The 23541-nt window shown below is 38.8% G+C and overlaps 1 protein-coding gene across 5 annotated transcripts in view; it reads left to right on the forward strand.

Moving 5' to 3' along the window:
* Positions 1-23541, forward strand: part of GAB1 (GRB2 associated binding protein 1) — a 117747-nt gene that overhangs the window by 89962 nt on the left and 4244 nt on the right. For 3 of the 5 annotated variants that reach the window (XM_041757913.1, XM_041757914.1, XM_041757917.1), the window contains 7 exons: positions 3329-3930; positions 5132-5217; positions 5409-5712; positions 15270-15359; positions 17073-17166; positions 18111-18234; positions 23351-23473. In XM_041757913.1, coding sequence (XP_041613847.1) covers positions 3329-3930; positions 5132-5217; positions 5409-5712; positions 15270-15359; positions 17073-17166; positions 18111-18234; positions 23351-23473 — 1423 coding nt within the window. The remainder of the gene's footprint in view (positions 1-3328; positions 3931-5131; positions 5218-5408; positions 5713-15269; positions 15360-17072; positions 17167-18110; positions 18235-23350; positions 23474-23541) is intronic. The other 2 variants (XM_041757915.1, XM_041757916.1) reach the window with 1 other exon arrangement.

Raw genomic sequence — 23541 nt, forward strand, 5'->3', positions numbered from 1 at the left:
CTGACCATCATACCTAGCAATGAAGCAGAGCTTACTCTGACTTTATACATTTTTAAGTAGAAGAAGCATATGGATTTCAGTGCTTGTCCCAAGGTATTATACGTAAAGCCTTTCCCAAATCCTTGGTTTCCCCATCATCTTCATTCCTACTCCCTTCTTTTCTTCTAAGCTGTGTGATATTTTAATTTGGTCATCCTTGTCATTTGTTGTTTAGTAATTGGAAGGCATGAGGTAACGGTGAGAATTGGAGCAAGAAAATGAAGATCCAGGAGCCCATTTCTGCCATTAGCAGCCATGTGATAGTAGTGATGTTGGGATGTTTACACCTTGATGTGCAGTATATAAAAAAGTGGGAATGAATTGCATAGTAGATGTGAAAGGTATTTTTTTAAACAGAATGATTGGATATTAAGCATATTATACCAAAAAGTTGTTTTCATGGAGAAAGTGTCTGTTACTGGGCTAAGATCATACAAAGTGCTCCTTCAGTTTTTATATAGAATTTGTCAAGAACCACGGTTTAGTTACTGCAAATTATTCTCTGAGATAATGGAATACAAACATTCCATAGATGGGTTTCTACATGTTTGTTGTAATGGGATTTTACCTGTAAGAGCAAAAAAAGAATCTTTTTATAAATCAACACTAGTTAATAATATCAAATTCTAACTTGATTTTGCTTGTTTGCTGTGAGTATTTAAAATTACACATTCGCAACTTTGTTACCTGTGCTACTAACTAAGATTTTATTATGGAGATTCACAATTATTTTTTCGACATCAGCTTTTAAAAAGCCAATAGCAAAATGGCAGTTTTTAGAACATTTTCTTTTTATATGGTATATTTCAGTGATTGGTATTACAGCTTTCCTATTGTAGTGGAAATTATTCTCAGAATCCTTGCTCAGATATATTTTGAATCTATATTTTGCAGAAGTGACAATTAATTGATAAATGTTTATTAAGTATCCACTATGTGCCCACTATTTTGCTAGGTGCTGTGAAGGTACAGACTAATTACATAAGATACAGCCCCTCAGAGTTTACAAGTGGAGCTTGTGAAGGAGTCAGAATGTGCAAAGCGTTAAGTGTTTGTAGATGACAGCAGGAGCATTGCCTCACAAACTTTGATTCATCCTGCAGGACTCAGCTCAGGCATGTACTCCCTAGAAAACATTCCCCCCAAACTCCCAGGCTGAACTAAATGCCTGTTTGGGTTTTCTTAGCATCCTGGTTGTGCCTCCTTGTCTGTATTTTATCACAGAATTAGAAGTAGCTTGATATTTTAACTTCTTCTTCACCAAACTACAAGCTAGCCAAGGGCAGGGTACTTATTACTCATTGTACTTCTAGCTTCTCTTAATTCACCTGTTTGAATTCAGTGAAATGCAAACTTTAGAATATGCGTAGGCTCATTAGAAGTTCCTGAAACGGACAGTGCAAGTGTTTTTAAGGTGGAGGGTGAACGCTTCAAAGGAAGGATAGGATTTTAAACTACCCAGATTGGGTGAGAGAAAAGGACCCTGTCATTAGCAATCTGCATAAGAATTATTTGAAGGAAAGGCAAGGTGAGAGTGAAGGGTGGGAGAAAGGTGAGGAGGAGCGCCTGCCTGGAGTAGAGGGTGGAGCCAGTGATGGTAGCCTCAACACCAAGTAGAGTGGCTTGTTGGCTTTTTTTTGGTTCTCACAGCCTGTTGGGACCCTTAACAAGATTTTCTCAAAGTAGATGAGTAATACGGAAACCACATCCTGAAGATACTGACCTTACAGCAATATAGTAATGTGGTCCCTTGAGTCCATTAGGAGGAGACACTGGAGGAAAGAGATCCGCAAGGGCTTCTTAGGATGGTTACTGGTGTGAATCTTAGCAGAGATCTGGACCTGAACACAAGATGGTGACAGTGGGAATGCAGCAGGGAAATAATTAACTTTGTTAGAAGAAGGGCTTGGTGCCTGAGTGATGGTGGAAATCAAAGAGTATGGATCAAAGCTGATTACGTTTTGGGCCTCAAGTATCCAGATAAAGATATTTCTTTTAATGGCCAGTCAGAAAGGACAACCAATTTGAGAAGTAAGTTGAGTTTGGTTTGGCACACACAAGCAAGGTTAACACTGGGATAACCAGGTAGAAATACATTTGAATGGTTTGAAAATACAGGATTCAGAGTTTGGCAAGAAGATGGGAGTTGTCAGCATTCAGTGGAAAGTCAAGGTATGAGAAAGGAGGTTTTTTAAATGATGTGCGTGGTAAAGCTTCAGAAGACTGAATTCTGTTGGCTGTTCCCAGGTGGAGACCCAGGAAGAAGGAACCAGTCAGCAGAACAAGGCAAAAATCAGTGAGAGAGAAGGGATATTGCACTATGGGCTCTGTGACACCAGAGGTGGAGAGTTTCAGTGAACAAGTGTGATATACAGTGCCAGGTGGTACTAAGAAATCAGGGAATATCGGACCTTAAAAAGACTATCACAATTTATTTTTTAAAAGATTAAGTTCAAGTTCCTACAGGACTTTGGACAACACTCACAGTAGTAGTTAAGGTATCTTGTTAACCATCAAGGAAGTACAGTGTGCTGTTATTGTTAGCTTCATTCTGGATTTTGCCCAAATTTTGTGATACCACAAAAGGCAGAGACTAGGAATGGACCACAAACATTAAATATATTCTAACAAGAGTTCTCAAGGTTCCTTTTTTTTCTTTTTTTTTTTTTTTTTTTTGGAGTTTGCAAACTCTGTGGCTTATATTTTGATCATCTTTATAGTATTGGCTAAATGTTTGTTACAGAAAATTAGTAGAAAGAAAGATATACAAAAGCCTTCAAGTTGCCACCTCCTTGTAGATGACATTGAATTTCTGCAATCCCACAGTCTTACAGAACAGCAGGTGCCAGAGGTGGGCTGAGTAAGGAGCAGTGGACCTACTTGGTAAACTGTGTTGGCCCGAGGGTTCTGCATGCTCTTCAGAGGAAATGCTCTTCCTTGTGTCTATGCCTTAATCATTTTCCTTTCTCGGAGTTGTGTACCTTTCTAATTCTAGTGCCTCAGGGATCAGGGTTTTATGTGTGGATTTAATAGGTGCCGTTGGGGGTGTGGTCTGGGACAGGACAGGAATTAGGGAGAATGCTTTTGGTGGTTTTGTGGTGGTGGTTGTGTTGTCTGGTGTAATCATAAAAACTAAGAAGCATTCATGCTTTAAATCTTACGGATCGCACAAAAAAATCGAATGAGAAAAGCCATGTATTTTGATTGCTGAGCTATAAATATATTTATTAAAATGTAGTCTTATGTCTTCACCATGTTTTATTTTCTGTCATTAACAATTTTTATTTAGAACACATGCTGATTCTGCAAAATCCACCTCTTCTGAAACAGACTGCAATGATAACGTCCCTTCTCATAAAAATCCTGCTTCCTCCCAGAGCAAACATGGAGTGAATGGCTTTTTTCAGCAGCAAATGATGTATGACTCTCCACCGTCTCGTGCTGCCTCTGTTTCTGTAGACTCCAGCCTTTATAACCTGCCCAGGAGCTACTCCCACGATGTTTTACCAAAGGTGTCTCCATCCAGTACCGAGGCAGATGGAGAACTCTATGTTTTTAATACCCCATCTGGGACATCAAGTGTAGAGACTCAAATGAGGCATGTATCTATTAGTTATGACATTCCTCCAACACCTGGTAATACTTACCAGATTCCACGAACATTTCCAGAAGGAACTTTGGGACAGACGTCAAAGCTAGACACTATTCCAGATCTTCCTCCTCCTCGGCCACCGAAACCACATCCAGCTCATGACCGATCTCCTGTGGAAACGTGCAGTATCACACGCACGGCCTCAGATACTGACAGTAGTTACTGTATCCCTACAGCAGGGATGCCACCATCACGTAGTAATACCATTTCCACTGTGGATTTGAACAAATTGCGAAAAGGTCAGCTCTAAGTGGCTTCTACTGTGTTAGAGGTTAATGATAGAAAATCTGTGCATCTGAATATTTGTTCTTTTCAGCATAGTATGATGTTAAATGATAGTCCTTTTCTTCCTTCAGCTCTGGAGTTACCCACTCATGTAGTGAAGATATCAGAGTCTCAGTAGATCCTGGGAAGGGTGTTTGTGCATGCAGCGTGCGCCTGAGTGCATGTTCTGCTGGAGGGAGAAAGAGTTGGAGTTTTTCATCCCTGAAGAAGTATGGCCTTAGAGATCCCTTCCTGCCTCAGGAAGTGTGCACCCCTCTTTCCTGCTTTCCATGTATCCTGGGTGGGTAGACTCTCTGCTGGGACAGAGACACAGGAAATGGAGCAGCCACAAAGCTTCTCCAAGTCATCCCTTTCCTGTATTTGTGTGCCATTATGGCCGCTTCTGTGTCACATCTGCTGGGCTCCATTTCCTTCCTTCCTCGACAAGCAATTTGTATGTAGTGTCTAACGAGTATACTCAGTTCCAGTCATGCCATTCTGCTTTTGTTTGGTTTTATTTAAAGTTCTGAATCTTTTCTCCCCTTACCCTAGCCACTTCACTTAGTCATATGCCATCTCCTAGAGTTTGCCAAAAGTTACCGACCTCAGAGGAGAGAAGTTCAGTCTGGGTTACACTCTAAGGTTCTTAAAGTCCTAGAAATAGAAAGCCAGAGTTTAAGATGCGCATGCCCTAAAAACTACGTGCCAACGTTTCTATATTTTGTGGTAGAGTTTCCCACCAGTCCTAAAGAAAATAAAGATTTGATGCATCATGAAGAGTACTAATGTGGAGATTTGACTCAGCCATCCAGCACCGATTTCTAATTCCCATCTCAAAGTGGCTCTGTAATCTTATTACGGGTTAGTGAAATATGAGTTAGACCCAAGGTGGTGCAGAAGACGAGAAAAGAGTAGTATTTAAATAACCCATCTCATCCCAAACTTAGACATTCATAATCAAATGCTGTTACTGGTTAGCGTTTAGTGAGTGTCTGCGTTTGCCGGTGGTTTAATGCGCCCTTTCAAGATATTATTCTGTTAGTGTCTTTTTAAAAATCTGTGTGTGTGCATGCATACCCGCATGCATGTGTGTGAAGAGAGAGAAGAGACCATTCTGAAAACCCTGAGAACTGGTAAAAATGGGAGGAAATGCTGATCGTTTGTTTTCTGTTTTAGATGGTAGTTCTCAAGACTGCTATGATATCCCACGAACATTTCCAAGTGACAGGTCTAGTTCACTTGAAGGCTTCCATAACCACTTTGTAAGTATACTTGACCTTGGTGTCATCAAATGCATTTCATTGTCAGGATCTCCACACTCAGTGCCCTGAGACTAAATGAGGTCATGAGATAAAAGTCCCCTCAGATCCGTATGAATAGGTGTGACTTAGAATCGTGTTCTCACATTTGATAATAGTTTGTGTTTATTAAGAGAAATATCTGTGTGTTTTAGAAAATCAAAAATATATTGACAGTGGGAAGTGTATCAAGTGAAGAACTGGATGAAAATTACGTCCCAATGAATCCCAATTCTCCTCCACGACAACATTCCAGCAGTTTTACGGAACCAATTCAGGAAGCAAATTATGTGCCAATGACTCCAGGAACATTTGATTTTTCTTCATTCGGAATGCAAGTTCCTCCTCCTGCTCACATGGGCTTCCGGTCCAGCCCAAAGACCCCTCCCCGAAGGCCAGTTCCTGTTGCAGACTGTGAACCACCTCCCGTGGATAGGAACCTCAAGCCTGACAGGAAAGGTAGGGAGGGCACGGTGCAATGCAAGGGGCAGGGGGCAGGGGTGTTGCCAGCTGCACTTACCGGTCATTAAATCCAAAATGGAATCAAGACTGGAAGTTCTTTTTTTTTTTTTTTTTTTTTAATTTTTTTTTTTTAATTTTATTTATTTATGATAGTCATACAGAGAGAAAGAGAGAGAGGCAGAGACACAGGCAGAGGGAGAAGCAGGCTCCATGCACCGGGAGCCCGATGTGGGATTCGATCCCAGGTCTCCAGGATTGCGCCCTGGGCCAAAGGCAGGCGCCAAACCGCTGCGCCACCCAGGGATCCCAAGACTGGAAGTTCTGAAGTACATCATAGTACCTTAGTCATAAACTTGTTTTTAGTGCAGTATTGTTGTTTGTAGATTAATAATTGTTGTATGTCGATGCCCAGGTGAGATTTCTGTCTCCTGTCTCTAGAGCAGAGGTTACAAACTAAAATACTCACAAGGTTTGGCAAACAACAGGAGAAAATTAAGAGAAACTCAAATGCACTTGCCCGCTCCAAATGGAGTAACTGAGTGCTCCTGGGCGGTAGTCCTTTGTTGACTTGTGAGTCTGCTGTGGGCCCACACAGGGAAATCATCTGATGTATCAGGAGAAGCCAGAAGTTTCATCTCTTGTGTGTATCATCTTTTGATTCTTGAGTTTGATCAGTTTGTTTAATTTAAAAACAAAAAAATCAAAAAAAAAAAAATACTGCAGACCAAAGCAAACACTGGTACAGACTAGACGTGGTCTTTGGCTGCTATTTTGTAACCTCTTCTCCAGAGTACAGGATATCCAATCAGACTAGAGATCAGTAGTACGTTTGACGTAATTCTCTAAGAACAATGAGGTTGCTTGTACGATCTTTCCAGTCTGTCCATATAACAACTTCTTAAATATTATTCTGCCTTTGCTGCGGTATAGATGCTTCTAGTCTGTTCCTTCATACTGGCCTTCATAAAGTAACATTAAATTCTAGGGTTTGTTAAGAATTTAGTATAAAGGAAACTTTTAAAATTGGTAATACAGATCCAGGTTTTTAAATTTTGGGTTTAAGTGGTTAAACCGCAGACAACTAGCTGTGTTGCAGCATGCTGTTAATGTGATTTAATCTTGACAACCAAATAAGTTAGTATATTGGCTGTGTGATGACTTGGCACCATTTCTGGGAAATTCAGCACACTTGAAGTCTCCTGTGCTGTCTATAGCTTTTTAAGGGCATGCAATATCGGATTAAATTTCTCATTAACCTGGCTTTAGATCATTAATATATTTCTAATTAAGTTCCAATTGTGGGGAACAGAGTCTGAGACTCAGAGGATCCGAAGAAAATGAGTTTTGTTGTGTTTTGCCTTTAAGTAAAGGAAGTAAGGCTGGTCCTGTGCTGGAATGAGAAAGTCACTAGAAACAGAAGCACTCCCAGGGGACCATCACTGTGTCCCGCTGTCTGCATTTCTGTCGTGGGAAGGCTTTGCATCTGCTTTGCTCTCTCTCACATTCTTTCCTTCTTTTCTGTTTCCTGCGCTGTATCCTCTTTGTGGCTTCTGCCTTCCAGGAGCTGGGGCCTGTAACGCCCCTTTGTGGCCTCACTTCTGCCTTCTGGCTCCCTTTTTACATGCGTGCAGCTTCTTGTATCTGCCGGGCGTTGCCTCTATCATTGTTCACTCATGTTAGAGGGCTCACGGAGAATCTGATGGGTCTTATTTGTCTTTTCACGCAGGCTCTACGGTGGATTGTAGGCCAGCCTGTAGATTGGCTGCCGCTGGTCAGCTGCCCACCTGTGGTCTGACAGCTGGGGAGATGGTCATGTATATAACACCCATGGCCACCCAGACAGCCCCAGCAGCAGGGCTGTATTGCAATCAGGGATGGTTATCTTAGAAAGGGTGTGAGCATCACAGGCTTTTTGACAACTTTTCCTTTGTCCTCTTTTGTCTTTAAATCTGTTTAGGCATTGTTAGTCATTTTCTTTGCATACAAAATGCAAAAGTATGTTTAGACATGCATAGATTTATAAGTGAGTTCACAGGTTGCTGAGGGATTAAGGTCCAAGTGTCATGAACTCTATGCAATATTGAAATACTCACTTTTAATGCTAAACTAGCTCTTATCTTTCTGTATTAGCACGTTAGCAGCAAATCTGTTTTTTAAAGATTTACTTATTTTAGATAGAGACCTTCTGATTATGCGTGTGGGGAGGAGCAGAGGGAGAGAATCTTGAAGCAGATTCCCTGCCAAGCGCAGAGCCCCACATGGGGCTCAGTCTTATGACCCATGAGATCATGACCTGAGCTGAAACCAAGAGTCAGACACTTAACAGACTGAGCCACCCAGGCACCCCAGCAGCTCTCTACTTTTTAACTCCTAAATGTAAATTTTATGTCTAGAGGGCCTCCATAAATGTGGAGGTGGTGTTGTTAGGGTAAGTGTACAAAGTGCTGGGTCCTCCTGCTGTGCTTCTCTGCTTGCCCCTTCCTTTCTTCAGGCTCTGCAGAACACAGTTTGAAAATTCCCAATATAATTACACAAAGTAGGCATAATGAAGAATCAGAAAAGATATCCCTATGTATATGTTAGAGAAGTTTTGAGATCACAATGATATGCTTTTAGTAATTCTCTAGGTCTCACAGAGCTCATGTGCCTCATATTATGGAATATATCATAATACAGCATGTATGCTATATGTCATCTGTATGATTATACCTCCCTGTGTATATAGTGGAAGTGCTATATATTCTAGTACATTAGCAATTAATTGCCCTAGAGTTGTCCCATCCAAGTACTAACCAGCCCCGACCCAGCTTAGCTTCCGAGATCAGACGTGTGTGGCCGTAGACGCCCTAGTTCTGTAAACCAACCTAAAGTGACTTAGAGTAAACAGAACAAAGTGGGTTCTTGGTTACTTTTGAAGGTTGTGTTCAGTCTTTTAAAAAATTAAATGAACCGTTGAGAGACAATCCTGAGCTCACTAGCCAGGTTGTTGGTTTTTCTTCTTTTTTTTCTTTTCTTTTCTTTTTTTTTTTTTTTTTTTTTTGTATCTATGCTGAGATACAAAATGAACTGAGAAAACACCTAGAATAAAATAACAGGTTTTGACAAAATCAAGGAGAATATAGGTTTAGCAAAATGTTGGAGATTACTAAAATCATAGTAATAAAAAAAAGTTTTGCTTTTCCTTAGTATTGTACTTTTTAAATAAATAAGGTACAAGAGAAAGCATGAGAAACCATTTAACCTAGCAAACTTTGTCAACTCACTTTAGGAAGTTATAGCTATTCAAGAAAAACATAATGAAAACCCAAATTCAGAATTTGGAGCAGTTTATCTTTAAAAATGTAAACCAGGGGCACCTGGGTGGCTCAGTCAGTTATCTGACACTTGATTGTGGCTCAGGTCATGATCTCAGAATCGTGGGATTGAGCCCCATGTCAGGCTGCGCACACAGCATGGAGTCTGCTTGGGATTCCCTCTCCCTCTGCCCCTCCACCACCACGAACCCCTCTCCCCTGCGCATGCCCACTCACTCTCTCTCACTGAAATAAATAAATATATCTTTAAAATAAAGAATTGAAAATAAAAAATTGTAAAACAAGTGTCTTATTCACCAAATTCTTCTCACACATAGCATCAGATGAGTCTGTTTTACTTCCAAATTTTGTGACGTTAAATACATGATTCAATCTATTCCACTATCTCTTATTAACTAAACCTCATAATTAGCAAACCGGATTCTATCAAATATGGCTTGATTAGTTTCAAAGCCCAAAATAGCTAGTTCAACATCCATTGTAACCAAGGTCCATGATTGTCTTCTTTGGAAGAGTCTATGGTAAATGAGTGACATTCTAGTCTTGTTTATCCCCCCAATTATAGCTGTCAGCTGCTGTAGTTAGTAATACAGATAGGTTTTTTTGAATACTTCTGAGTAATTGAAGCTTCAAATATACATAGATGCTCTAAACACTTATGTTTAATGTATTTTCATGGGCCCTTTTGCCCATCATCCAACTTGTGGTAGCTATATTTTCACCCCTACTATTTCTGTCACAATCATATTTGTTATGAACCAAGTTTTGTGTGTATTAATAGAAGAAAAAAGCATAATTCACATATATTAAATATAGAAAAGCAGATGAGTCATTGTAAAGGCAGGACAAATTATGTTTTCATTACTTCGACTGAAGGTTACATTTTAATTGAAAAGCAAGTCTATAAAGTTTTAGAAACTTCTGTAAGATATCTGTTGTGGCTTCTCTTAAAGTAGGTCATTACCTGAATCTACCATATTTAACGACTGCATTGACCTAGGTAGGCCCCCTACCCCATCTAGTCTCCTAACATGGTGTGGCAGCCATTTGATCCTCAGACACTATCTTTATACTTTGTTTTGTTTGGCTTGTCCAACCACCGCTTTCTGCAATAGTTCTGGCCATTAGTTATTGTATTGATTCTGGAAAAGTGCAAGTTTACTTCTGGTGGTTTTGTAATTAGTCTGATTAAAGTATCTTCAGGTATGTGTCTTCACTTCGGTATAGGAAGCATCCACAAGACCAGTCCAGATGAGCTTCCCTAGATGGGTCTTTTTGGCAGTTGACAAATTTCCTCTAGGTGTTTTTCCAAGAGATCTAATGAAGTTTCTGAATGTGATTAAAAATTAACATGCTTTTTATTTCTATTTTTTAAAATGCTTTTTTAAAAAAAACTTTTATACTATAATAAATGTTTGGAAAATGGATGAATGACACTAGTAAATATAAGTCAATTTTAGTAAACAACTACGAAGTCTGAATCTCAAGTCAGATTTTTGGTTTGATGTTAACAGTTTAAATACAGATACAGCTGAAAGGAGTACATTTTTGGGGTGCCTGGCTGGCTTAATGAGAAGAGCAAGCGACTCTTGATCTCAGGGTCTTGAGTTCAAGACCCATGTTGGGTGTAGTGATTACTTAAATAAATAAAAACTTTTAAAAAAAGAGAATGGAGTGCATTTTTACAGCATAGCATTTACATGCAGATTATTTCTCCTAAATATTCTTTACCTTCGGCTATATAAGTATCTTTATTATATTCTTCTTAACATAGTCAGACCATTAAAACAAATGTAAATGTTTTTCAGTATACTACCTGCATTACTTTTTGGAATTATCAGAGGATAATAATGTTGTGAATTATCTTTCTTCTTCCTTGATTTTTGAGATGTGTAATAGAAATAGTATAATCTGTAAAACTGTAGAAGAGTAAATAATTTAGGCTAAGTTAAACTGGTAATAATACAGAAAATAAATTTTCCACTTTGTGTTGAATTTATATAAGCAGTACCTGTGAAAATAATACTTAATAGTGTATGGACTTTGCAAAAAAAGATTGCATCTGCTTATTTGAAACATGACCTCATGTGACTGCCTTGACCATATATGGGATGATCAACTTTGGAACAGTTGCTCTTTTTTTTTCCACTTAAAGAACAAACAAAAATTATGATACTGATCAGATTAAACACCACTAGCTTTAAGAGAACAGCAGCTCATCAACATAGATTTAAGTGCATACCAATTTATAGGATATACCCTTTGCTAGGTCTTGGGTCTCTAAACACAGGAAGAAAAGGTGGCTTCTCTGAAGAAGCTCACCGTCTGCTGGAGGATGGAGAAAAGTAAACACGTTATCATAATTGTGGTGGAAGGGGCTGTGGTTGAGGTAAGCTTCTGGCACTGTTACTTAACCTCGCCTGAGGAAAGCCTGGGAGGGTGAATGGCAGTTAAGTGATGGTGGAGGAGGGGAGGATGGCAGAGGCTCCTTTAGGCAAAATAAACAGCATACCCAGATCCTTTAAACGAGGGCAGTTGGGCCTGGGTGAGTCGCCAGTGGAGGGAGGGAATAAGATTGGGCAAGAGGGGAGCAGAGTATGAATGGAGGAAGAAATGCCAGATGCCTTGCAGGTGCCCGATCCTGAGGGTTTTATAATCCATGCTAATGAGCTAGGACTTTATTATGAGTTACACCATAAGGGTTTTTATGCAGGCAGGTATTGTGATCAGGTTGGCGCCTAGGAAGCTCATTCCACGATTTAAGGATATGATAGGGAAAGAAACTGTATTCTCTAAAGTAAAATGTTACAGAAATCACATTTTTGCAGCATCTTCCCCCAGAGAGTTTTCCAAATCCAGGGTTCTTAATGCCTTGGTCTAGAAACGATCAAATGAGGAAAGGCATAACAGAACCCCTTTCCTGGCTCTCATGTGGTCCCTCAACTTGAGGACTCACAGGGATTTTTGAAGTTTTGAAAGCATTTGGAGTATAGGCGGAGGTTATTTAGCCATACAGTGTGAGCTCATCACTTTCAGGAAAACAAACCAAGTAAGTAAGGTACACATTAAAAACAGGAAGGTTTTAAGAAAGTACTTCAGACCTGCAGATTTTTTATTTTCTTAGGTACATGAAAACAGACTATCATACTGTCATTATAAATACAAAATTTATCAAAGATTAGAGGAAAAGTGGAATCTAGGATGACTTTGTGAAGAGATCTGCGAGGGCAACTGGTAATAGAGGAAACAAAGTGGGCTTGTGATGAGTCAGAGGAGAAATTGTGTTTTGATATTTTTTTTAAATTTTTTTTTTTATTTATTTATGATAGTCACAGAGAGAGAGAGAGGCAGAGACACAGGCAGAGGGAGAAGCAGGCTCCATGCACCGGGAGCCCGACGTGGGATTCGATCCCGGGTCTCCAGGATCGCGCCCTGGGCCAAAGGCAGGCGCCAAACCGCTGCGCCACCCAGGGATCCCAGAAATTGTGTTTTGAATAGGTAGCGTGACACCTGCAGAGCAGCCCTGTGGGGTGTTGTGTAAATGTGTAGGTTAGGGTGTCCAGAGAAGGAGCTGAACCCTGGGTGAAGGAATTAGCAACCTGTACTCTGAATTAGAGAGCAAGTCGCATGATCCAGAGATTGACCCCCAGAAGGGTTAAAGCACAGTGCGGATTTCGCCCCTAGGTGGGGCTCTCTGTTAAATGACATAATGTTGGTTTCTTTGTTCAGAGGTAGTCTAACTAAAGCCAAGCTGTGAACTGCCTTGGATTTAAAAGTTGAGGCGCCAGTGAGTTACCTCGAATTTGAGAATCAGTGTATCTCCAAAGTTGGTTTATTTTTGCCTTCACTTTATTATTTCCATCTCTTACTCTTTATACTCACACTTCAACAATCAGGAGAACATCCAGATTTTGCCTGTAGACAGTAGAGAAGAAGGCAGGGCTGAGACAAGTGTACTGACACCTTGGGCCTTTTTTTACCTTCCCGTCCTCATAAGTAGTACTGAGCCATCATTTGGGTATGACTTTCATTTCCGTCTGGAACATCAATGTTAAATTGAGTCTGGAGGGGTATAAAGAAATAAAGCTAACAAAATGCCTAAGTGACTCAGTATAGTTCAGTGCCACGCTTCCACATTGCAACTTTTGTCCCAGAATTAACCTTAAGCTTTGCATGGAGTGGAAAGTACATGTAAATTTTATAAACAACACTTTAAAAACTTCACTTGATACAGTATTTTTCTATTAAGAAAACTAAAGAGTACCCTTGAAAATGCTTAAAAGGTGGAATTGGTTTGGAGAGGAGATGATCAGGTCAGGGTCAGGCATCAGAAGGCTCACTGGGGAGGTCTGTGAGACAGCAGGAGAATGGAGCGGGATCACGGGCAGTGGACTTGGCAGTCCCAGGACCTCGAGTACTTAACCACAAGCATAGATGGAGATACCAGGAGTGCGGAGTTAAGAAATGCCGAGGGAGACTGCTGGGAGAGAAGCAGAGTGAAAAATCAAGAGGAAGCCAAAAGCTAATGAAAGTGAGTCTTTCAGAAAAGGAGGAGGACAGAGACACACTGAGGGAACACCGACGAACCAGAAGCCGCCCTGAGAAGTGAATATTAAACTTGACCTCGCTCACGGATAAACTCTCTGTCATTCAAGTAGATGTAAGATCTCGAACTGAACTGAGCAATTCAAAATTGACCTCTAAGCACCGGTTTCCTGGGATTTTCGATTGCCCAAGGGGATAGAGAGGTACAACAGCCAGACAGCACAGGAGCATACGCCAGCAGGCGGCTAGGGGGAAGCCTTCGTTTTGCCTCCGTAATTAATGTCATGACTCAAGCAAGTCACTTAACCTCTTTCATTCTTCAGGGTTATCGCATCCATAAAATGAAGAAGTTAGATTTGATCTGTAAAAAAAAAAAGCCTTTTAGCTGTAAAAATAAGTATATTTTTTTGTAGCAACCCTTACCCTCCGCCTCTTACTTTTTTTGAAGGAAAGTACATTGTTTCGGGGAGTTTATAAAAAACTGACATCCTCCGTTGTTTTTAGGAAAGTGCCCTGCCAGCGTGGGCCCTGGATAGGTATTCAGCATTAGGGGTAGGAGCACAGCCCCATTTCTCACTCACATTTTAAACTATACCTGCCTCATTTCTGAATGAACTCAATGTATTAATTCCCTAACTTAGAAAATTGGTTCATTAGAGAATTGTCACGTTTTATAACCTAGAGATTCATACTTTAAGAAACTTAACCTGCAGTAGAGAAGGTACTAGATATTGACACTCAATCAGCAAATTCTAATTCTGCCATCTAATAGATGTCGACTCAGTTTTGTAAATGCCAAAAAAGAAGAAAATTTGGTGCCACTGAGAAGAGAGCAGCTTAAGTTACTAATTTAAATGATATTTCTACTCCGGCCTCCAGGCTTCCTATGGGAAAAAGTGAGGCCACTGCAGGATGTTAACCCTTTACTTTTCATGAGGCTTTCCAGCAGTACCTGTGTGTGGGAGAGTACATGAAAAGAAAACGAGGGCGACTGAATCTATGTTTTCAGACACTTAACATCGAAGCTAGACAGTCACTTCCAGAATTAAGACCTCTCATCCTCACAAAATGATGTTGCCTGGCACCTGCCAGTCAGTATCCAAGGGAAACAAACATTGGTCTCGGTTTTGGTCTTGGATTACCAAACAGTGTAGCGTTAACCTGTTCCTCTAGAAGGGCCCTTGGTCAGGAGGTGAAGGAGTAAGTTAGGTTAAGGGTTTTTAAATACCTACATTAAATTAAGAAAGTAATATTATAGGGAAGTAGGCTTTGGTACTTTCTTATCAGACGTCAGACTTTGAAGAAAAGATGTACTTTGAGGTCTGACTGAGGTATTTTATCATTTTTTATTTGATCCAGTTTTCTAAGGCATGTTAGAGGAATAACTAACATGGCACATGTCTTTCCTCCCTTTCCCCAAATAAAGACAACCACTAACCAGTGTGGTTATCCCACTAAAACCCTACCATCTCTTAAATACTTTGCTTGTCATACTGTTGCATGCAACTTCTTCTTTCCATTGTACCGAGCATGAACGATATACTGAACAAGATTGAAATATTTTCCACAAACTTTTGTTTATGCTTTTGAGATTGTAACATTTCTGCTCAGGGCTCTGTATGCTTTTTTTACAGAATCCATTTTTCCCATTAAAAAATAACATTATATTAAGAGAGTCTTCTTTTTACCAATTAGGTCAAAGTCCTAAAATTTTAAGACCCAAACCCCATGGTTTAGAGCGAACTGATTCACAAACCATAGGTGACTTTGCTACAAGAAGAAAGGGTATGTACTTCAGCACCGCATGCTGGATGGGGCATTGGGAATTTATTTATTTTGTGATTTTTTTTCTTAAGAAGAGCCTTAAGTACTACTGCTGTTGTAAATAAAGCTTCCTAGCATGTTATTTCTAAAGTGAATGCTTCCCATAATGTGTGTCTTCCCATTGTGTCTTTCCATAGACACAGTAAGTCTACTTGTTATGCCATTAACAGCAGCATGTTGAATTTGATAATACATAATATTTAGTCTTGTCCTTTTGCATTATTCTCTTAAACTTTTAGATATCAATGCGTTGTTGTATTTAAGCTTATGAACTACTTGTGAGTTCCACGTGTCTCCCTTATTTATATATGATGTGGTCTGTATTCTGTTCTGAAACAAAATACAGAATCACTTCCCGTGGATTAATTATTTTATGCCATTACTTAGAATTTGACAGCTAAACTGCCATTAGCCTTTGGGTTTCGAAAAAGTGAAACATGAGAGTTAAAGAAGTACATTTATTCAGTACAATATTCTGTGCCTGTCCATTTTAAGTATATAGGTGAGTAAGATTTAAACTGAGACTTACCTAGTCTTCAGAAAATCACATTGAGTTTTTTGTTTTGAATAGACAAAAATATTTATAAGCTCCAGTGACTCTACATAGTCCTTTAAAATGGCCACCTATTTTATAGTTTGACAGTAATTACAACATAGTTGATTAAAAGTATGAGTTGAATAAAAGTATGCCCATATATGGACTAAGAGCAGAAGAAAGAAACCTAGAAAAATGAAAATTTTTTCTTTGGAGTGGAGAGATGAAATGTAACTAAAATATTCTCCTAATATGTTTAAAGAGTCTCCTAAAATATAATTAATATTAACATATCACATTTGTATTAGTTCTTCTGTCCATTAATTTCTGAAATGTTTTACTCTTTAAGTGCTGAGAGCTCTGTGGTATTTACTAGCATGGTAATTGTCTATGGTAATAATGAGGTAAATAAGCAAAGACGACTTATAAGTCAAGCTAAAAAGAATATTAGTGTTTATTATTGTTTAATTTGGTAAAGGATATTTTTGGTTATATTAAGCTAAAACTTCAAGGTGATTTTTAATTATGGCCTTCTCTCAGAGCTGAGTTTGAGTCTTAAAATATTATTATTGCTTTCTTTGTTTTCAGACTGGGTTTGAAATAATTTAAAAGATTTGGTCAGTTATTTTTCAGTTTTTGATTTTGGCAAAGTTTTGTATTTAATACTTTCTATACATCATTTTATATATATAATTGTATAACTGATGTGTCAATATTGAAGAGTAGAAATGTTTTTCCATAGAAGATTAAAGCTCTATACTTGGGGATAAAATTATTTTTTAAAAAACGATATAAGGAAATAATACATCAAGTAACTATAAAGGAATTGGGTCACATTACCGTTTCTTCTCATTTAGTTTATATTCATAAAATATTAAGAAGTAATGTGTTGTAATAAAGCTTCAGACTTTGAGTCAACCATCATGAAGCATTATTGGATTTAGCTTTTGTCCCTAATCATTTAGCTGTGTAACCTTGGGCAAATCATAGAACATCTGTGAAGCTCATCTCATTTGTGAAGCCAGCTGCTCTTAGGTGTACTCTGGCCGAAATGTATAAGGAGAGAGAGAGAGTGAGGATCTTGTTTTATTTTCCAAATTTCCGTGTACTGAAGCCTCTTTTTCTCTCTTTCACTTCAGCCAAGCCAGCGCCTTTAGAAATAAAACCTTTGCCAGAATGGGAAGAACTACAAGCCCCAGTTAGATCTCCCATCACTAGGAGTTTTGCTCGAGAGTAAGTCTTTGTTTAAAATATGTACCTTGGTTGTTCACTATGATGGAAACTACCAGAACAGTGGCTCCCAGGGTATGGCCTGGGAAGCCCCCCTCTCTGGAGTTCTGTGAGTTCAAAACTATTTTCATTAAGATGATAAGATATTTTTTGCCTTTTCCACTCTCTTTCTCTCATGAGTGTTTGCTGGAGCTTTCCACAGGCTACATAGTATTTGATCATATCCTGGGACAGCTAATAAATAGAACACGTATTTGTGTACTCTTGTGTTTTTAAAAAATGTTCTATTATTTGTAATATGGTAAATAGATACGTAACCCAAATAAATGAAGTTCCTTGGGGTTCTCAATAATTTTTAAGGGTATAAATGGTTCATGAGGCCAGAAATTTCTGAGAACTGCTGTTCTGGGAAAATACGGTAGTTTCTGGTGGGGGTTATTTAATTAGCAATAATCACGCCTTGGATAAACCTCATTTCTATGATACTGCCACTGCACAATGTTTGTAGGGGTTAATTTAATCAAGATTTGTTTAAAATGTGTACAGGGAAATGAAAGAATATGTGAAGATATGAACCTACATTAAATAAATATGTGTTTGTGTTTTATGTGTTCATATAGCTAGGTTTTTTTAATAGGAACTCTTAAATCTTCCTTTTCATATCTGTGACTTTTTACTTATCCCCCAAATTGCCAGCAGTACTTTTTTTGTTCTACATAAGGAATTCGATGCTTAAAGATATACTTTTTTACTATATAGTTATAAATATTAGGTGTGCATTTGAATGTATGCAATAAGTTGTATTAAAATAAAGGCGTACAATAAATTATCGTAAACTTTAGTGAATATTTCTAAAAGAATGTTAAACCATCACTCATTTTTATCTTGGAAATGGTTTTGGAAGTTGTGGCCCAGGTGTAGGTTTGTAACAGTAGCTTGTGTATTAGCTCCTCTAGGTTTCCCTTGTCTCCCCGACCGGATTCAGTGCACAGCACAACGTCCAGCAGCGACTCCCACGACAGTGAAGAGAATTACGTGCCCATGAACCCAAACCTGTCCGGCGAAGACTCGGTACGTAAAGTCTGCATCTTCACTTCTGTCTTTCTGAGCAGCTCTTCCAAGTCTGGCATGCTAGGGCCTTACTTCTAATCTCTAAATCTTACCCTTATGTCCTTCTTTATATACTTAAGGGAAAAGGATAGAAGACAACTTTTTTAAATGCTTTTTAAATTATAACGTTGTAAAATTTAAAACTGATAAAGGGTCAGAGTATATCAGCATCTATAAAGTAGATAAAAAGTTAAAATCATCAAAATCTTAGAGTTCTGTTTTGTTTTTTTGTTTTGTTTTGTTTTTAAGATGCATTCGATTTTTGAAACTATTGAAGAAAATATACTGGAAGTATTTCACAGTGCAGTTATCCAGGCCCACCTTATCGCACTCTTAGAGTGAAATGATCTTGTATGGAGCTCTTTTGATAGTCTTTCAATAGCATACTCTTAGATGTAGCTTAAAGATTAAAGACCTGTTACAAACCTAAATTTGTTTCAGATTGACTGTATTACTTACTGTAAGGCACAAAATTTTATAATTGTAGCCAGCCTGTATTCACCAGAATTTAGATAGCTGCCTGAAAATACTTCAGATATTTAAGAATACAAGCTGATTTTAGTGTCTAAAAATATTTTGCTTTTATTTTCCCTCAAATCAGATTCAGTGCTTGCTCTGTTATTTGTATTTTAGTAGATGAGTGTATCAGTTATGATTAGGTTCACCTCTGAGTAACAAAAGATAAAAAACAATGACTTAAGAGAGACCTTTCTTTCTTTCTCATGTAAAAGTCCAGAGAGTCAAGCCAGGGTTGTGGTAGCAGCCCTGTTCTTCAAGGTCCTCGGGGTTTCTGACCCCTTCCATCTTCTGGGTATGGCTCACATGCTCCAGCACATCCTGCGCCAGCAATTCACGTTCCAAGCTGCAGAAAGAGGGAAGCCTATCTGTCTTATGAAGAAGGTTCCCAGAAACTGCCCTATATGCCATGTGGCCACATAGACATGAAAGGGCCTGGGAAACAGCCTTTATTCTGAGGGACAGTGGGCCTGGCTAAAAATCCCATTCACATGAGACAGGGAAGAGCAGATATTAGGGCACAACCAAGTGCTACCTGCCAGGATAAGCAAGCATCTGGTATCAAATTTGGAATGGGTAACACTTTAATGGCAATTTTCTTTAAAGCAGTAACTCCAGAGATCCAAAGTATAAAGTCCATTTCTATCATCTGTAATGTAACTTTAGGCAAAAGCAGGTTCCTCACAACTATATGTCATCAGGAAACAAAATTAAGTGATTCGAAAAGCTTGATTGGTGGCTTAAAAAACTTAAAAATTAATAAAATTCGTACATTGTTCAAAATGAATAAGATAGTTAAAATAATATAAAATATTTACATCAGCCCTGGATTAGAAGATAAATTAGCTATATCAATAATGTTTTCACTAATTTTTTAAGGCAGAGCAATTTTTATTAATTGGCTTCTGCTTTTGGATTCACTATTTTTCAACTTGACAAGTGATGTTTTATTGTTTTTATTAACCTACTTTTTTCCTCATTATAGTAAATAGACTGGTAAAAATCTACATAAATCCTCAATGCTATGTTAGAATGAATATTTTATCTTTAGGTGGTAGAATGGATTTTTTTTTTTATTACAAAAGTAATTATTTTCTGAGATACTAAAGAGTGTTCTTTTGCCCAAAATAGTTAAAAACTGCCATAAAAATCTTGGAAAGGACATGTAATAGGCAAATTTGGACATGTAGTTTGTCATCAGTAAGGGTTAGGTAAAGGAAAAAGATGAGAAAGAAAATTCTACAGTTAGAAAGTCAGGAAATAAGAATATAAACTTGTTTTTTATACCTTACAACATTAAGCCAGAAAGCTACTTTTGCCTGCCAGCTGATGATTTTCTACTACTTAGGGCCTAAGTATTACAGATAAGCAAAAGTGTTCCAGGTGAAGATATCCACTCCCCCCACTCACCGTAGAAAGTCCAACCACTGTTTCCATCTCCTCATGCTGCCAGCTGTAGGAGTTCATCATGGTCCAGACAACTCTTCCTTAGGAAGAACGTGATAGCTAGAGCAGTGTTTTCCATACCTCTTGAAAGGTAGGGCATTAACGGAATACCATAGAAATTCACAAGATCTCATTGCACTTGGACTGATAAAGTCAGTAAAAAAAAAAAATTGTCTTGGAGAAGTGGAGACAGGATCCGATCAAATCTGGCTTAGGCCTGCAATGAAGATTAGGACGTTTCGCAGTATGATACATTTTCCATACTGGTGGTCACAGGGCAGGCAGTGTTTAAGGAAACCATGAGTTGGTGATGCTGCCTATTAATTTATACGGGGATCCAAAGTCAGGCATTTGTGAAGTGAGCCCTTAATATGGCATTTGAAATTTGAGTGACGGTACATCACTACTAAAGACATAAATATCGTTTTATAACAACAAAAATATGTTCAATAATTTTTCAATACTTTAAAAAGAATTTAGAAAAGCAAAGCACTACTGTTATTTTCTTTTTGAATTCACAGAACATTTATGATGGCTCCTAGAATCTTAGAGTTTTTCTAAACTGTTTTGGGAAAACACTGGGCTAGAATACAGAGACAGGCTGTTCCCAGTTGAGATTAGATCAAGAACAAATGGACCACCTTGCAGGGACACGAATTTTAACAATACTTAAAGATGAAAAAATTTCCAATTCTAATAATAACTAGACAGAAAACAGTTTAACCAGCAATTCGGAGAAATTCTCTTTAGGAACAACTTGCTGAGTTTAAACGTGTACATCACATGAGCTCATAGGTTCCTTTCATAGCCTTTTGATACTATGAACAACTGTAGGCATTTCCAGGTAGGGGAATTCCAGGTATGGGTTCTTTCAGGAGTCACATTTGAAGACAAATTTTTACATACAGTTCTTTTTTTTTTTTTTTTTTTAATGTGAGAATGAACTATGGAGTCATTCAGAAGAAAAAAAAAATCAGGTTCTTTATGTATTAGGAAGAAAAGGGAGAGGGAAATGGCTATTTGTACTAAATGAGAACCAAAACTTCCTTACATCTTTTTGTGCTTTACATGTTACTGTCAATATTTTGTTAATGTTATATCAATAGTAGTTGGTAAATTTGGTTTAAAAATCTATCCCTTGGGGATCCCTGGCTGGCGCAGCGGTTCGGCGCCTGCCTTTGGCCCAGGGCGCGATCCTGGAGACCCGGGATCGAATCCCACATCGGGCTCCCAGTGCATGGAGCCTGCTTCTCCCACTGCCTATGTCTCTGCCTCTCTTCTCTCTCTCTCTCTCTCTGTGACTATCATTAAAAAAAAAAAAAAAAATCTATCCCTTGCAAATAGAGCCCTCACATTCAGTCATGCGGCTTGCTCACTGTGTAAACATACTGCAAACAGTATGCAATTTGTACAGCAGACTGCATAGTGTTGCATTTGTAGGTACACGCAGGTCAGACCGTGTCCCGCTCGTCAGGCCAGGGGCCCTGGTACAGAGCTGTGTGGGTCCACGGGCAGGAGCACTTTTTTCTAATTCACAAAACTGTTTCACACGGGCTCTCAGCAGCCCTGCTCCAGATGAGGAATTAAATTTACTATTTTTCTAGCAGTTGTCCATTCTCTAGATCACAGCTTACTCTGTTTAACTTGAGGAAAAAAAGAGTAGCAATATAAAAGAACCAACGGGGGGTACCTGGGTGGCCTAGTCCGTCAAGCTTCCAACTCTGATCTCGGCTCAGGCGATGAACTCAGGGGCCTGAGCCTGAGCCCCGCCTGGGGCCCTGTGCTGGGTGTGGAGCCTGCTTACGACCTGTCTCCTCCTTCCCCACCCACCCCACCCCACCCCTGCTTGCATGCATGCCCACACTCTCCAAAAAAAAAAAAAGAACCAAGTTTATGCAGTTTCCAAATTGTTTTGTTCATTATCACAAGCACACATTTTAAATCTATTACATCATGATGGTTTTCTTCAGAGTATGAGGTAATATGTGAATATTCATATCTACGTGATACAAGACCCAAGGATGGAATCTGCTAGTGAATATATAGGGAGTCTTGCCTATGAGAAGTCTTCGAGAACATTTTTGGGGGAGGTTAAAAGCAGCAAGGAGGGAGAGAAGGCATTTGTTGGCACACATTTAGGACCGTCGTAATTGGCATAGAGGCTAGAGGTAGGGGTATAAGTTCATGTTATCCTTTCTTTCTTACTCAGCATTGATCTTCACGTTCCTAATAGCTTGTTGCTTTTGCATTTTTCTGCCTCGGGCTGTTTCGTTTTTATCATTTATTGCTGTCTTCTAGCTTACTTTTTTAAAATCTTTTTTTAAAGAGTACCCCTTTTATTGTACAATTCCTATTAGGACAGAAGGGATAAAGCTAAAGAGAGCAGACAAGTAATTCAGTGGTAAAAATTGCAGATAGTTGAAACAAAACAGACTTTGCCAATGGAATCATTATTCATGGCCTTTAGTTAACATCCTTATTTTAAACTAATTTCAGTGTGAAAGCCCTTTTTTTTTTTTTAAGATTTATTTGTTTATTATTTATTTAAGAGAGAGAGAGCACAAGCGGGAGAAGTGTCAGAGGAAGGGACTCAAGCAGACTCCCCACTGAGCACGAAGCCAGTTGGGCTCCATCCCACAACCCTGACATCATGACCTAAGCTAAACCAAGGGTCAGACTCTCAACCAGCAGAGCCACCCAGGCGCCCCCAGCATGAGAGCCCTTAAACAAAATATAGAACTTTAAAAAAATTTAATTAGTAAGCAAGGGGGGGTGAAAGGATCCGGTAGTTTAAAAAGTGTAATTGAGTATAACAATATCATTTTAATAATGTTCTGGTAGAGCTATGGCAACTGACTATAGCTTGAGGTTTCAGTCTTAATTTAAACCAAGTTTGACTTTTGAAACTACGTTTGACTTGCTCTAAGCTAAGTTGTAACTAATTTTATTAATGTTACTTATTTTCCTCCAGTCCTAAAAGGTTAATTCTAAGCAGACATTGTTGTAAAGCCTATCCTTTTGAAATAAATATTTTTGCTTTAGTAGATGGCAAACAAGATAAGCAGCATATCTCAGGGACATCCAACAGTTGATTTCATTGTATCACCATTTTCAGAATCTTTTTGGCAGTAACAGTCTTGATGGAAGAAGCAGTCCTATGGTCAAGCCCAAAGGAGACAAACAAGTGGAATACCTAGACCTGGATTTAGATTCTGGGAAATCCACACCACCGCGTAAGGTAAGGGAAATCTCTTTCTATAAACACGATTAGCTCATGTTTTAAACCCCCAAAATTATGTTTCTTTT

Source organism: Vulpes lagopus, chromosome 6, assembly GCF_018345385.1.
Source record: "Vulpes lagopus strain Blue_001 chromosome 6, ASM1834538v1, whole genome shotgun sequence".
Lineage (NCBI taxonomy): Eukaryota > Metazoa > Chordata > Mammalia > Carnivora > Canidae > Vulpes > Vulpes lagopus.